The sequence below is a fragment of the Lodderomyces beijingensis genome, assembly GCF_963989305.1.
Source record: "Lodderomyces beijingensis strain CBS 14171 genome assembly, chromosome: 4".
NCBI classification, from domain to species: domain Eukaryota; kingdom Fungi; phylum Ascomycota; class Pichiomycetes; order Serinales; family Debaryomycetaceae; genus Lodderomyces; species Lodderomyces beijingensis.
In genome coordinates this window covers 1,042,325-1,058,227 of record NC_089973.1, presented here as the reverse complement: position 1 = coordinate 1,058,227, position 15,903 = coordinate 1,042,325, and the positions used below count along the sequence as shown (strand labels likewise).

At 46.4% G+C, this 15,903-nt stretch overlaps 6 protein-coding genes across 6 annotated transcripts; 2 read left to right on the top strand and 4 right to left on the bottom strand. All coding sequences in view use genetic code 12, as the record gives it.

Moving 5' to 3' along the window:
• Positions 1-717: 717 nt before the first annotated feature.
• Positions 718-4,476, top strand: LODBEIA_P34910 (uncharacterized protein; the record flags this gene model as incomplete). Its single annotated transcript, XM_066973607.1, has 1 exon — positions 718-4,476. The coding sequence occupies one exon, from the start codon at positions 718-720 to the stop codon at positions 4,474-4,476; it is 3,759 nt and encodes a 1,252-aa protein (XP_066830429.1).
• Positions 4,477-4,718: 242 nt separating this feature from the next.
• Positions 4,719-6,248, bottom strand: LODBEIA_P34900 (uncharacterized protein; the record flags this gene model as incomplete). Its single annotated transcript, XM_066973606.1, has 1 exon — positions 4,719-6,248. One exon carries the CDS (start codon positions 6,246-6,248, stop codon positions 4,719-4,721), a length of 1,530 nt encoding a protein of 509 aa, XP_066830428.1.
• Positions 6,249-6,606: 358 nt separating this feature from the next.
• LODBEIA_P34890 (uncharacterized protein) lies at positions 6,607-7,428 on the bottom strand (the record flags this gene model as incomplete). Its single annotated transcript, XM_066973604.1, has 1 exon — positions 6,607-7,428. The coding sequence occupies one exon, from the start codon at positions 7,426-7,428 to the stop codon at positions 6,607-6,609; it is 822 nt and encodes a 273-aa protein (XP_066830427.1).
• A 204-nt stretch (positions 7,429-7,632) lies between these two features.
• Positions 7,633-10,065, bottom strand: LODBEIA_P34880 (uncharacterized protein; the record flags this gene model as incomplete). Its single annotated transcript, XM_066973603.1, has 1 exon — positions 7,633-10,065. The coding sequence occupies one exon, from the start codon at positions 10,063-10,065 to the stop codon at positions 7,633-7,635; it is 2,433 nt and encodes an 810-aa protein (XP_066830426.1).
• Positions 10,066-10,813: 748 nt separating this feature from the next.
• LODBEIA_P34870 (uncharacterized protein) lies at positions 10,814-11,809 on the bottom strand (the record flags this gene model as incomplete). Its single annotated transcript, XM_066973602.1, has 1 exon — positions 10,814-11,809. The coding sequence occupies one exon, from the start codon at positions 11,807-11,809 to the stop codon at positions 10,814-10,816; it is 996 nt and encodes a 331-aa protein (XP_066830425.1).
• A 632-nt stretch (positions 11,810-12,441) lies between these two features.
• LODBEIA_P34860 (uncharacterized protein) lies at positions 12,442-15,621 on the top strand (the record flags this gene model as incomplete). Its single annotated transcript, XM_066973601.1, has 1 exon — positions 12,442-15,621. One exon carries the CDS (start codon positions 12,442-12,444, stop codon positions 15,619-15,621), a length of 3,180 nt encoding a protein of 1,059 aa, XP_066830424.1.
• Positions 15,622-15,903: the final 282 nt, after the last annotated feature.

Below are 15,903 nucleotides of genomic sequence, written 5' to 3'. Positions count from 1 at the left end.
ACATCCACCATTCGAGTGTAGTTTCTATTGGTAGACCGTTGCCGACTTGTTGGCTAAAGAAGAGATGGACTTGAATTCTATACACCACCACCAGCAAAAGTAAGCGTTGGAAGGATTTTGAAACTGACAACGGGTCTGCCTGTCTCTTTTTCTTCTTCTTCTTCTTCGTTGTCTTTGGGAAGCTTACAGTGACACGTACTAGCAGCAGCTAAATCTCCGACTGCGAGAATATTAAAAGACTACAAGTCTGTTTTTGCAAAAGTGCATCTTGGTTAGGTGCATGGCAGTAGTAAAATAAGAGCTTCGTGGTTAGTTGTTACTGGTTAGTTAGAAGTTATAGGTTTATAGGTGAGATGTTGGACGATAGCGCGCAGGTGGTGGCGCTGGTGGTACCACCTTCGGGGCGAGCCCGGCTGATGCTCCCCGCCGCGTAGGTCGACGGACGCCGCGTAGGTCGACGGAGGCCGCCCCAAAACGAAGCGAAAAAAAAAAAAAAAAAAAAATTGGATTGAAAAATTTTAATTTTTTGGTGGCAAGGTGCACGACCTAAATGCCTCTCTCAGGTAACCTACTAACAAAAATTTCCTAGTGACATTTCGAAACTTTTCCAAATATCACATCTGGTGAGTTAAGGTATATATCAAGCAACCACTCTATATCTTCTGCCTTTTCCTTGCTGATTAAGGTAGATATATATATACACGTGTATATCCCGCGATGTCTGATACCGCTATATCGGATAGTAAGGATCAACAGCAACGTGCGACCGCCTCGGTCAAGTTGGACCAGCAAGATCCACCACAAGCACAACAAGCGCAACAACATCCGCCAAGTGGCAATAGCAAGGCTGCGTCGACTCCCGAGGACCCAGGTGCTAACCCCCAGCAACAGGATCCGGGCTACGCCGACCCCAACAATGTTGGTCATGGCAACCAATATGGGTACAACAATTACCAATATACTCAAGGTTACGGATCAAACTTCAACGGTAATCCTCATAACTACTACAACAAACAACACCAGTACAACGGTGGTGGCGGCGGTGGTGGTGCTGCTAAACATTACTCGGGTAACAACAATAGACAAGGTGGCAACCCCGGTGGATCAAGATTTAACAATAACTCGAGCAATAACGGCACCCCAATTCAACCTCATAGAAAACTGTATAATAACCAAAAGTTTCACCATAATCAACAACAGCAGCAACAGCAGGCTCAACAGCAGCAAGCGCAGCAACAGCAAGCTCAGCAGCAGCAACAGCAGGCTCAACAACAAGCACAGTACATCAATTATGGATACGCAGGAGCACCCCAGATGTTCCAATATGGGTACTATCCATCTCCAATGTACGTGCAGCCCTTGCAATATACTCCGGCACCAGCTTATTCAACGCCTCCTCCACCTCCACAACAACAAGCTTCAACCGCATCTACTCCTCAACTTCAACATCAGCAGATTCTAAACTCTCCAGTAAATACCACCGCCACCGCCACCACCACTACTCCCAAAATCAAGTTGACGACAAAAGATGGTAAGCCTGTAGATTTAGAAGAGAAAAAGAGGCAAACTGCATCTTCAACTCCAATTGCTTCTCCTCATCCTAAAACAGTAACCCCTGCAACCACCACCACATCGTCAACAATTGGAGCAACAAAGGACACTTCAAACGAAACGCCGTCGTCTACTACCACCACTAATTCTTCTTCTGCAAAAGAGGAAGTAAAAGATCCAACTCCTGCGAATAAACCAGCTGCTGGTGTTAGCTCTGCAGCAGAAGAATTTAAACGAAGAATTAGAGAAAGAGCTGCAGCTGCAGCTGCCAAGAAGAAACAGGAGGAAGACTTGAAATTGGAAGAAGCCAAAAAGGCAGAAGAAGGAGAGAGTAAAGCAAGTGAAGAAGCTTCTACTGCTGAGACCAAAGAAGAACCTTCTGTTGTTGTTGTTGCTGCTGCTGCTGCTGCTTTGGAAAGCGAAAAAGAGCCCACTGCTCCAGTAACCAAAGAGGAAGAACCAAAAGTGGAAAAGGAAGAACAAAAGGAAGAACAAAAGGAAGAACAAAAGGAAAAAGAACCTGCTACGGAAAGTCAAGCAGAACCTGTGAAGGAAGCAAAAGAACCCAAGGAGGACGAGAAGGCTCCAGTAGAAGCAAAAGAAGAAGCAAAAGAAGAAGCAATAGAAGAAGCAATAGAAGAAGCAAAAGAAGAAGTGGATGTTTCTGCTAAAGAGCAAACTGTTCCTGCTGCTGTTCCTGCTGCTGCTGCTGCTGCTCCAGAATCAAAAGAGAAGGAGAAAGAACCCGTTTCTGAGGAAGCTGCATCTGAATCAACTGCATCACAAACTAAAGAAGAGCCAGCCACAGTACCAGCAAAAGAAGAAACCGAGGAGGAAACCACCCCAAAGCCAGAATCACAAGAAACTGAACTGGAAGATACTTCACTGGCCGCAGAAGAGTCCAAGCCCGAACCAGCAGCAGTAGCACCCGCAGCACCCGAATTAAACATCTCCCAATTCTTGGAAAGAATCGCCAAAGCTTCAGCGATTGCAGACATTTTCGATGTAGCTTATCCTGAAAACATTAATGGTGTTGACAAGACCAAGCAACTCGCAAGCAAGAAATATAGATACGATCCTCAGTTTTTGGTTCAATTCCGCGAGGTTGTGAACTACCCCATCGATGCCGACTTTAAAGCACGCTACGAATTTTTGGAAGTTGGCAACCAACAAAGATTGGCACGTTCGGGTTCAGCACGAGAAGGATCTATGCGTGGGCCAGGAGCAGGTGCAAGACAAACCAGTGGATTGCCATCACGGTATAATGGTCCGCTGGGTGCTAAGCCAGGCATGGGAGTATTGGGCAATCAATATGACAGCAGCAGGCAGAATTCAAGAAGCGGGTCCAAGAGAAGAGGCGTTTCCACGAGAGAGAAATCTACTAGAAAAGGCGGTCCGCCAACCAAACGTGGTGGAAGAGGACCAGAGGCACGCGAAAAAACCGACGAGGAGTTGGCCAAGGAAGTTAAACAACCTGTGGAAGAGGTTAAGCCATTGGAAAAGAGCGCGAATAGATGGATCCCCAAATCGAGACTTAAGAAGACCGAAGTACGCTATGCCGAGGATGGTAGTGTCATTTTAGAAAAGGATGAAGTTGAGAAAAAAGTCAAGTCCTTGTTGAACAAATTGACATTGGAAATGTTCACCGAAATCACCGATGAGATGTTGGACATTACAAAACAATCCAAGTGGGAAGAAGACGCGCTGACTATCAAGCAAACCATTTCGTTGACCTTCCAAAAAGCGTGCGACGAACCCCATTGGTCGGAGATGTATGCTAAATTCTGCGCCAAGATGACCCAAAACATCTTACCTGAAATCACCGACAAGACCAGCACTACTAAAGAGGGCATTAACCCGTCGGGTGGTACCTTGGCACGTAGGGTCTTGTTGACTACATGTCAAGAAGAGTATGAAAAAGGTTGGGTTGACAAGTTACCTACAAACCCAGACGGTTCACCATTGGAGCCCGAAATGATGAGTGATGAATACTACGCCATGGCCGCGGCAAAGAGAAGGGGTTTGGGATTGGTCAAGTTTATTGGTCACTTGTACAACTTGAACATGTTGAACAACCAAGTCATCTTTATGTGTCTTAGGGAACAATGCAGAAACACCGAGGACCCATCCGAAGACACGTTGGAGAACTTGGCCCAGTTGATCAAGACGGTGGGACCTAAGTTGGACGCTAATGAAAGCACAAAGACGGTGTTGAAGATGGTTTTCGACAACATTGGCAAGATTTTAGAAAACGTCGAGTTGTCTTCAAGAATCAAGTTCATGTTGATGGACTTGCAAGACTTGAGAAGAGCGAAGTGGAGCAGTGGCAAGACCGATGCTAAACCAACGACTATCGAAGCCATCCATCGTGATGCTGAAATGATGAGGTTAATGCAGGAAAAAGACAAGAAACAAAAGAGGTATGGCTCAGCACCGCAACAACACCACCAACAATATCAACAACATCACCAACAACTGCAACATCAACAACAACAACAGCTGCAACAACAGCAACTGCATTATGGAGAACGAAATGCACCATCAAGACAAGATTCATATGGAAATTTCTCAAACGCGGGTGGATACTTTAAGAAATCACCTAGCTACAGATCCAGTTCCAGTAGAGCAGTCAGCAATAGCAACGAGCGCGGAAGCTCGGGCAACCAGTCCACTACCACCTTGGGAAGCAGTGGGTCGCTCACTTCATCTCAAAGCGCTGCTGACCTCCAGAGAGACTCATCGAAAAGATCAGAGGTGCAGCAACAAGTCAACAGGTTTGCTGCTCTAGATAACGATAACGACGACGACGAGGAAGAAGAAGATGATGACGAGGAGGAGGAAGAGGAAGATGATGACGATGGTCATGACGATGAGGAGGAAAATGGAGATGGAGAGGCGCAAGAGGACACTGGTGCTGCAGAGTGAAGATGAAGAAGAAAAGGTAAAAAAGAAATTTGAAATGAACAATGGAACTTTCAAACTTGGTCAAACAGAAAAAGAAAAATTTATTGTTAGAGGACTGGGTTTTTTACTTGATTAACCTTGTGGTGTTGTTTCGCATCCTTGTGCATTTAATATATATGTAAATCGTACACATTTCTCATGAAGTGGAATATTGAGTGTATGGCCCCCCCCTGTAACTCTTGTTTCTCTGTTGTCTGCTGGTGTCAAAGTCCAGTTTCAAGCTGCTTTATGAGGTCCTCATCATAGACAATCTCGGGATAGGGAATTTGGGGAACCGAGTCGTGGGCCAACGTGGGCTCGACGTCCAACGCAGCAACTTCTTCGTCGTCATACGAGATTTGGAATTTTTCATCCGCTTTAGTCTCCGTATTGGTTGATTCCTTCGCCTCTACCTTTTTTTTTCCCCAAAAATATCGCCTTGCGCAGCTGAAAGGTTGCAAGACATGCTCGTGGCCGACAATTTCACCTTGCGTCATGATGAGCTCCATGATATCGTGAACTGCACAGCCCAAACTGTCGCCCGAGTCCAAGGCGCGCGTCTTGCAAAGGGCAAGCAACGCTCTCAAGAATCGCAAGCTCATTCGGTAAGTCTGCAAGACGAAAACTAAAAGTCTTTTTTGAAACGTAGCAAATGTCTCACCTGCGTTCAAGATTGATAGCGCATAGTATATCGCATTCGTCATGAACCGATCAAGTGCAATTTGACGCGGCGATGTTTCCAACGAGTCTCCCGCGCCGGATTCATCATGTGTTTCAACATCGCCGTCATCTGAGTTTTCCATACGCGTAGCGTACTCATCTAGATCGCCCTTGAAATCCGCGGGGTTCAATTCCAACTTGGCCTCGTTGTTTCTTTGTTTGGTGAAAAATGCAGACCCGCTGCTCATTATCTTCCATAGTTGACGATAAAGCTCTTCTGTCTTGGTTGAGTCCTTCTCCAACGTGGTCAAAATCGGACGAATGTCGTCTTTGCCCACCGCGGTGTTATTTTTGGTTTGGCAAAACAATTGACTAGCCAACTCAATCATGTTGATAGCCGCACGACAATCGCCTTCAACGTGTTCCACTATAGCCTCCAAACACTCGGAATCAAACTGCAACTGTCCTACGCGAAGCAAATGCGCTCGTTTCAAATTGATAAACTCCACGGCCGATTGCAACATGCGTTTCGCGTCGTCAGTAGAAAGTCTCTCCATTGCAAACACCTGACATCGAGACAATATCGCACGTCGTATCCTCTTGCTTGGAGTTAGAACTGTAGTTGCACCAATGAGGATAAACGAGCCGTCCTCGACGTAAGGAAGCAACCAATCTTGTTGGAGTTTGGTCAATCTGTGGATTTCATCGATGAAAATTACAATCAGCCGGTGGCGCAGCAGCAGCAACAGCAGTGATTGCTGGAACTTGATGAGATCCTTCAAGAGGTTCGTGGTCATTGTAGTTGCCGAAGTTTCAAAAATCATTTCCCGGGGGTATCCACATTCATGAGCAATAATGCGTGCCAAGGTCGTCTTGCCACTTCCCGGTGGACCAACGAGTATCATCGAGGGTAGGTAACCTAAACGGATGTAGTTTGCCAATATGCCATCTTGAGGATTGAGCAAATGGGACTGGCCGATATAGTTTGATATCGAGGAAGGCCGGACTGCCTCAGGGAGTGGAACGTCTATGAGCCGCTCACGCGTCGTGGTTGGGGAAGCCGCATGCGTCAACGCGTGTCTGGACATGGACATAACATTACTGTCGAAGCGATATCAAACCGCGCTTTATCGTTTGACCGAGTTTGCGAGGAATGGTTGTCGAGATTGCAAGGAAAAGAAGGTGAAGGTGGAGCGGGATGGGGGGTTGGCGGCAAGAGTGAAAAAAAAGAGCATATAAGATCGCGAAGAGCACGGGAGTTTCGATGCAGATCCACACAAGTATGCCTTTAGGACACACACAAAGGATTACCAAGTGAGTAACCAGTAGACAAAGAAGTAGATAATGTGGAGACCATAGTAGGGGAAAGGGGGGGAGGGGGGTATGCTTTTTTCCCAATCCTAGTCGATTGACACACATCCGCATGTTCTTTATAAGACATCCTAACTAGACTCATTCAACCAAGTCCAAATCTCGATTAGCACCTCTTTCCATCTTCTTGACGATGCGGATCCGAAAGCGCATCAACATGTCATCCTTCAACGACGTCTGATCCAAAGGCGAAGTGCACGTGACAACGGGACACTGCCTCTTGCCCGTGCCCAAGTGTTGCAAGATACTCAGCTCTTCATACGTGTGATGGCAAATCGTTGACATTTTCGGCACGACAAAGAAGTTCATCGTCATGGGGTCCTTCAAGTTGACTTTGACTCCCGCCATGCTCAAGTCGTCGTCTCCTTCGTCGGGGATGGCCTCTTCGGGATTTCGAATCACAAAAGCGATGTTTTTGATCAACACGTAGAACTCATCTTTCCGCAACGCCTGGTCCACTGCTGCGTCGTCTGGCATTATGGTATTTTGCCTTATGATGTCGATAAAATTGGACTTGTTTGCCACGTGGTGCTCGTCGAGATTTGCGAGGCATAGCTCGGGGCTGGAGACGTCCAAGGCATCAACCAACTCGGGATGCCGCGAGAGGTTGGCGAAGGTGTCCTGGGCCAAATGTGAGCGGTACAAGGATTTGTAGCCGCGGAGAAAATTGTGGAGGGTTGTTTCATCGACGTCTAAGTCATCTCGAGATAGAATGTGTTTTAGGTATTTTTTGGTTATTTCGCGTTGATGGTTCAACGCTTGTTTGATGTCATCGTTGGCGCTGCTGTTGAAAATGCTTTCAATTTGTCGACGCAGCGCAGGCTTGAGCGGGACATATGCGGGAAGGGATAACTTTATTGGCAAGTATTGATCCACCGGCTCATCCGCAGCGGATTGCGACATGGTGTGAAGCGTGAAGTTTGCAACGAAGGGGGGGGGGGGGGGGGTGGTGTTGGTGATGTGGGCGTGGGAAGAAGTAGGACGCGTTGATGATGAACAACCAAACGTGATGAAAAAAAAAAAACAGAGCCACCATGAAAACCCAACCCTGTCTAATTTCATTAAAGAGTTATTTATTACTCAACCGTGAGTTACTACTTTCTATACTTATGCCAGTTCCAGCGGACTCTCATTGCCATCATTGCCGTCCTCCGCCAAAGCTTCACTATCAAGTTGCCCTACACTATCTTCCAAATTAGCTGTAGTAGCACCACCACCAGTGAAAACAGCACCTCCACCGGCAGTACCTCCAGCAGCACCTGCTGCTGCAGTAGCATTACCACCGCCAGCGGTTGTGGCAACGCCGGTAACACCGCCAAGCAGTTGTGTATGAAGTGAAGAATTCGAAGTGGTATTACTGCTCGAAGTGCTAGGAATACACCAGTTGCGATGACAGTGCCAGGCACGCATCTGGCAATCTCGTGAACAGTATTTGGTTCTTTTGCATCTTCGACATTTCAGAAACTCGCGTGGGTACTTCTCCCACTTGCCACACTCTAGATTTCCACACTGTCGCACGCCACCTTTTAGGTCATTTCGTCGACACGAGTTGCGCATTATGACCCCCGACCAGTAGTACATATCTGAGCCCGATAAAAAAGTGAACTTTTCCACAATGGGGAAGAGGTTGACTCGTTTGTGTTCAGTCAAGCTGTCGTCTTTATCCTCGTCGCAGTCGTCGACGTTAAAGTATTGATAAGTGTCGTAGTTCCATTTCTCCTGGAGATAGGCCTTGGTTTTCAAGCGCGTTTCGATTATAGTGCTGGAAAGATTCATGCTTTCCATTTCGATGAATTTATTCAACTTGTCCATTAGCTGGTACATTCTCACACTTCGCTCGAATTCGTCGGTGATTGTTTCATACATCGTTATCCAGTGGTGAAGTTTGGACATGTAGTTTGTTGACGACCTTACCGAATCGCTGGCTACACTGCCGCTCGAGTCTGAGATTGTCTCTTCAAAATCATCAGTGTCGTCGTCGTCTTCTTGTTGCTGTTGTTTTTCATCATCCCCTTCATCTCCGTCATCTTCATCGTCATCTTCATCTTCATCTTCTGCTTCTTCGTCCTCGGCTTCTCCCACGGCACTGTAAACAACAGCATCTCTAACCGAGTTCGAGCCACCTCTTTGTCCTTCCTCGGGTATACCTGAATCGCAAAGTGCAAATTGCTCGTCGCTTAGTATCAAATTGTCATCATTCAACGCGGTGACCATCTGCGGAGAGTTGGAAGCACTGGGGCTGAATCTTTCGACATATGTGGTTTTCGGTTTCCTCGTCTTTGGAGTGATTGTAGGCCGCAACCGCACCGCGGCGTTCTTCTTACTCTTCATCTTCATCTTCATCTTGAGTTTCATTTGGTTTTCAACAAAGACCTTGAACAGCTTGTCTCTGATGCTCATGTCCAACACTAAATGGGTGTTTTGTAGTATATCCTTGAGATTGGGGTATTTCGAGATGTATGCCAATAGTTGCAACGACCAAACAATATCATCATCTTTCGGTATCACGACCCCTGTTTCTGTAAACTCGCGTACTGCCAACTTGGAATTGGACGTGCTGTTGATTTCAAAGTCCCGGCTGTACAAGTTGGACAAGAAAGTCAAGTTGCTGTCCATTTCATACTCGCAGTCGCTGACAAACCCAGGTTCCAATGCCTCTGCTTCCTTTGTTTCCCTCAATCTGTTCAAAATGTTCAACACCACAAATGCTCGCTTCACGTCCTGTTCGATGGAAATGCCACGGCCATGCGCTGGTGGTTGAGGCGTTCTTCTGCCTCTATCTTCGTCTTGAAATTGGAAATGAGCCAGTCGGAGCAATCGGAATAGTTGATCGACGCTCGAGTTTTCGTAATCATCAATGGTTAAACTGGCCAAATTGAGGTCCTCGGGGTAAACTCGATGCTTGCTGCAGAATTCTTGACTAGGGAAAATGGCAGCTGCTTGGTTATCAAATACTATTGGATCTGGAGCTCTAAAACGAGCCTCCTGGGTATGGGCAATGCTTTGAATCAAAAAGCTTTCAGATTGACCTTCTGGATGCTGGCGAAATACATTCTCCACTGGAGTAGTTGCACTTGCGTTCGCATTACTGGCGTCCATTGGCTTGGTGTTCATGCGTAGAAAAGATCTTTCATGCAAGGACAAGTAGTTGTCCAAAACTGTGGCGATTATGGGCAAAATCCCCGCTTTTACCACTTTTTGGCGAATCTTTTCCGTGCCTCTTGTGCCCACCAAGACGATACACTGGAACGCCAAAGTCCACTTCCACGCCGTCAACAATTTCTTCTCTCCATTGTCATCCAGGAAGTGGTTAAAATTGTGGCACTCGTGCAATATGTCGACCAATCGTTCAATGCCTCCATCGGTGGCCAAAGTTTCTCGTACTTTTGCCGATGAGCTCACCAAGTAGGTGAGGTAGTTTAGCGAGTTGACCAATGGCTTGTCGGAGGTGACGTCTAGGGCTCTTCTATCGTATAGACTGGCTGTTATAGTGACGGCGGCTTTATTACTTGAAATGGATCTATAGTTTGAATCACGCATGGCAACTGTATGAGGGAAGGTGGGGAGGGGGGGGGGCGGCGAAAGGCGGAAGCGGCTGGCGGAAAGGGGACGACAACAGGAGTTTCTTTCTTTAAGTCAATATGGTGTGAATTTATAATAAAGGGGTCAGAAATGGCGTTGATGGCTGGGGGGAGTGAATCGATTCACTCGCACGTTGACACAGATGCCAACCAAAAACGATGAAAGTTTGCTGGAAGAACCTTAGATGTATGGGGTGATTCCGAACAAAAGGATATCAACAGTGGATGGCGGGGGGGTGAAGGTACGGGGGCGAGGAAGGCAGTAAAAGGGAAAGGCGGTACAGCTGTTATATCAAAAAGTAACTGGTCTCTATGGATATGTTAATGACTTAAAGTTTGCCTCGTATCTGCTGAAAGTATGGTATTCGCCTGGTAGATGGTGGTGATGGTTATATATACGGTGGGTTTCTTGAACTATAACACCTCTGGTGGAATGGCTTCAAAAAAAAAAAAATACTAATGGCGTGCGCTACCATGTGTTTATGTGTCTATTGTATACAAGGGCTGGAGAGAGCATGCCATCATTAAGCGTACACCAACAACCGTTTCATAGCTGGGCAAGTTTCCGGGCAGTAGAAAGAGTCCCTTGATGGAGGCGGGCACCGGAGACGTTAAAGTTGTCGTTTATCTATTAGTCTATTAAAAAGAAAAAGAAAAAAATAAATAGTAGCAGTTGCAAAAGTATGAGTGGAGTGACCGAGGAGTCCTCATTGGAATCTCTTGAGTTTACTTTCAATCTCAACCATAGCCTTCATACACTGTTCCATAAACATCAATGTCAATATGCTGTGAGGACCAACTCGAAACAACTGGGCCCAGAAACCTTTATACAAGGCCATGGGTCCTTCGATGGAAATAATCTTTTTGAAACAGTCCAAGGGACTCTTGTATAGGTTGCCCTTTTGGTTGTACATTCTGGTCAACACAACGTCCCAAGGGTTCATCACAATGGCAACGCCCAACCCTGCCATCGAAGCGCTTATGAAATGCAACAAAAAGCTGTTGTCCCGCGCCAAATGGTGCTTCAAGGCAAAGTTTTTCGTCAAGTAGTACACTGGCAACTGGGCCGACGACCCAGCACCAGTACGAAGTACAGCTGCATCGACACCACGATATAGCCCGCGCAACCCTTCGTGTTTGTAAATTTGTCGGATTCCATCCCATGTTCCTGTATAGTGAGTTTGCTGGCCCACGGCGCCTGTTTTGGAAAATGATTGCATTCGTGTTTTGATCAAGAAAAACGGCGATGCAAGCACGGCGCCCGCTGCCCCCGAAGTAAACCCTGCTAGGACATTGATCAACAAGTTTTCCTGTGCTCTGCCGTTGACTATTTTCGACGGCATCAAGACCCTTGTGATGTAGTATCGGCTTGGTTCATAGAGGCCGATTCTGCAACCATTCAACCCGAGTTGGTAGTAGTATCCACATACAAGCCCTTGCTGCAAACCGCGGATTCCCTCGTGCTGGTAAATGACTTTGAACGCTTGAAACGGGTTCCTGTAAAGCCTGGTTTGTCCCTTTTTTGTTTTCGACAATTCGCCTTGGAGCTGCATTCGCGTCTTGATCAACTCAATGGGGTTGGTAAATGTCACTGCCCCACATGCCGCCACACCGCCGGCAATGAATCCACCCAACAGAGAAACTTTTTGAGCATTATTATTCGGTACTGGTGCTTTCTTATCTGCTTGAGAATTGAAACTCATCTTCTGAACTTCTATCCTCTAACACCCCTTATCTTTCCTTCTTTCTTTCTTTCTTTCTCGCTCTCTCTCCTCTTCGTACTTCTTCGTGTCGAGCTAACCACTTGAAAAGGCTCAACTTGTCTTGCTATCCCGGGTGGATCAACCAAATGCTGAAAATGTACCGATAAAAGAAAATTTAATAGCCCTGTATTTTTTTCTTTTGGCTGCAACAGTGGACTCTTTTTTTTTTCGCTTTACGTCGAGCCGGTACCGGGCCGCCGGTACCGGGCACTTCGCCATTGGGGCGCCCTCCAGATCTCGCGCACGGCAGGTCACGTGACACGGCGATGCCTACAAACTGCTTGTTCAGACTGTATTGCAACTACTTCACTTGTAAGACAGCTTCTAGTGTCTCCGTTAAAGCAAGAGTATAGGTTTTGCTCATAGTAACCTAACCTAGCTGCTGCCACCACCACTATAACCACAAAATTTGGTGTCTCGCATGTAATTGTCCGTACGGGCCAGAAGAGAAGTCAGACGTCAGAAGTCAGAAAAGAAGAAAAAAAAGCACCTTCAGATCCAGCGACTCCATGGGAAGCTAGCACACGGAAGTTTTGCAGCTACGAGTATAACCATACACCCACCAGGGAAGAATGTTGAGAGCTAGAGCAGTGTGCCACTCACGACGGTCGGCATTGTCCGCATCCGCTATAGCAGGCCGATATTACGCCACTTACGCCGCTTCTCGCACAAATTCTACACTAGACCAGCGCCTCATTTCAAAGTATCCACCAGGACACCAGACGCATGGGTTTGAAATCTTGCAAACGGCACCAGTGCCCGAGTTTTCGCTAGTGGCGGTCTTGCTCAAACATCAGCATACAGGAGCCCAGCATCTACACTTGGATAACCCGCAGGACCACAACAATGTGTTTTCCATCGCGTTCAAGACAAATCCGCCGGATTCAACCGGTGTGCCGCATATCTTGGAGCACACCACGTTATGCGGCTCTACAAAGTTCCCCGTTCGTGATCCTTTCTTCAAAATGACCAATCGAAGCTTGAGCAACTTCATGAACGCAATGACGGGCCACGACTACACTTTCTACCCCTTTGCCACGACAAACCGCAAGGATTTTGAAAACTTGATGGATGTCTATCTCAGTTCGGTGTTGCTGCCGTTGTTGAAAAGCCAGGATTTCTTGCAAGAAGGATGGCGGTTGGAGAATGCCGATGTTGCAGATGCAAAGAGCGCGTTGGAGTTCAAAGGCGTGGTGTTTAACGAGATGAAGGGGCAATATTCAAACACCATGTACTATTTCTACATCAAGTTCTTGGAGTCCATATATCCCAGCTTGAATAACTCCGGCGGCGACCCTTTGAAGATGACGCTGTTGTCGTACGAGGGGCTCGTGCTGTTCCATGCTAACAATTACCACCCTTCAAATTCGAAAACTTTCACCTATGGTAATTTGCCCTTGGACGACCATTTGAAACGGTTAGACGAGTATTACCGCGGGTTCGACAAGAGAGTTTGCAACGTTGACGTGAAACAACCAATCTTTTTTGCTTCCACTAATGGAGGTGAGAAGCAGTCGACTTATGATGTCACCGTCAAAGGTCCCGTGGATACCATGGTTAACAAGGACATTTCCCACCAGTTTCATTCGTCAGTGACGTGGTATTTGGGTAACCCGTTGGAACCTCGCATGCACTATGAGCTTTTCAAGTGGAAAATATTGGGCTCGCTTTTGTTTGATGGGCACGGATCGCCATTTTATCAAGAATTGATTGAGGGTGGTTATTCTGAGGATTTTTCAGCTAACTCGGGGTTGGACTCAACAACGGCGTTGTTTTCATTCACCGTGGGGTTGAATTTCTTGACAAAGGAGAAAGTTGACAGGTTGGAGGCTAAAATTTTGGCAATTTTGCAAAACAAGGTCGTTCCTGAGTTACAGAACCCGCAGAGTGTCTACCATGAACGAGTCAAGGCTTTGTTGCACCAAATTGAAATTGGGTTCAAGAAACACAAGCCTGATTTTGGATTTGGATTGCTTAGCGCACTTGTTCCGTCCTGGGTCAATGGAGTTGATCCCATAAACCAGTTGAAAGTGGAGGAGATTTGTGATATATTCAAACGGGAGTTTGAACAACTGGGATTGCTGATGTTTGAAAAGATGTTGAACGAGTCGCTTTTGAATAGCAAGACTCCCAAGTTTAAGTTCACGATGGAGCCACAGCAGGATTTCAGCAAGGTTGTAGCTGACAAGGAAGCTTCTAATCTCAAGCAGAAAGTGGAACAATTGACCACAGAGGATAAAGAGTCAATTTACAACCGGAATTTGAAACTCCTCGAATCGCAAGCTCAAGAGGAAGATGCAAGCGTACTCCCAACACTAACGATGGAAGACATTGCCAAGCAGGGGGATTTCTACTCCATCATGCACTCCAACATGGATAACACCACGGTAGCTAAACGGATAGTCGACACAAACGGGTTAGTCTACGTCTACGCTTTAAAAGATATCCCTTACTTGCCAACAAAATACTACAAATACTTGCCCTTGTTCAACAGCTGTCTCACAAACTTAGCCGGAACCACTACAACAACAACCACTGAATTGGAAACAAAGATCCAAATGTATACTGGCGGTATCGGGTTTGGCGCCAAAGCCAGCACTAACCCCTATAACATCAACGAGATGAAGTTGCAATATCTGCTATCGGGAGCAGCACTCAAGCAAAATGCCAGCTACGTGTACAATCTCTGGCACGAGATCTTGACGGAAACAAAATTGGACGCGGAAGAGGATGTGATTGATAAATTGTCCACCTTGATCCGCAACTTGGCCCAGAACCAGATAAACAATATTGCAGACCGAGGCCATTCCTATGCGTGCGGCGAGAGCAATGCCAAATTGACACCTGCAAAATACGTGGGCGAATTAATGAATGGATTACCTCAAGTTCAGTTGATTATGGAGATGAACCTGAAATTGGAAGAGAGCGGAAAAGAGTATTTGGCTAATGAGCTTTTGCCCATCTTGAGAGAAATCAGGCGGTATGTGCTACGTGGACAGTTTAGATATCGGATTGTTGGCGATGAGTCAATAGTCAAGGAGAATGAACCATTGATTGCTAAATTCGATCACGGCATCTCGTTATCATCATCATCAACAACAACACCGCCACCAAAGCCAGAGGCAGCTGCTCGCGGTCTCGCGGAACTACTTGATAATTTCAACTATAATCACCGCACGGAAAAGCAACTCATCAACCTCCCATTCCAAGTCGGTTATTCGAGTTTAGCCAAGCGTGGAGCTGCGTATTCAACAAAAGACGGAGCCGCGTTGCAAATCTTGTCGCAGCTCTACACATTCAAAACCCTCCACTCGAAAATACGGGAACAGAATGGTGCCTATGGAGGAGGCCTCAATTTCGATGGGTTGGGAGGCACGTTGAACTTTTACAGTTATCGCGACCCCAATGCTGTGAAGTCGATTGAGACTTTCGAGTCGACTTTTGCTTATGGGCTAGATGCCAATTGGAGCGATAAGGATTTGACCGAGGCGAAATTGCGCGTTTTCCAAAGCGTCGATGCACCCATCAATATCGCTAGTCAGGGAGCAACGAGTTTCTTTGAAGACATATCGGATGAGTTGAGACAGCAGCGGAGAGAAAACTTTTTGAGCACCACGAATCTGGACTTGGTTGACGTCGCCCAACGTTATCTTGTTGGCGAGCCGCAAAACATCATTACTGTGATTGGAGATCAGGAGTTGCTCAAAGTTGACGATTCGTGGAAAGTCAGGAATTTGAAACTTGCCCAATGATCAACCAATGTTTCCCTTTTTTTTTTTTTTGTAAATAGCTTGAAAATAGACACACGTTATAGATGATGAAAGAAAAAAAAGAATTCGTTTATTAATCACTTATCTGCTCTATGTACATGATAATAATGGTGGTGGTGGTAATGATGGTAGCAAGCAAATACCACTCGCTTACCGGTGGCGCCTTGTGAAATCCTTAGGCGTAACCATGGCGATTTTTCTTTTCCTGTCTTCGTGGAATAGACAATGTCTCTTTGCTCTGGGGTCATACAATATTAGATTCAA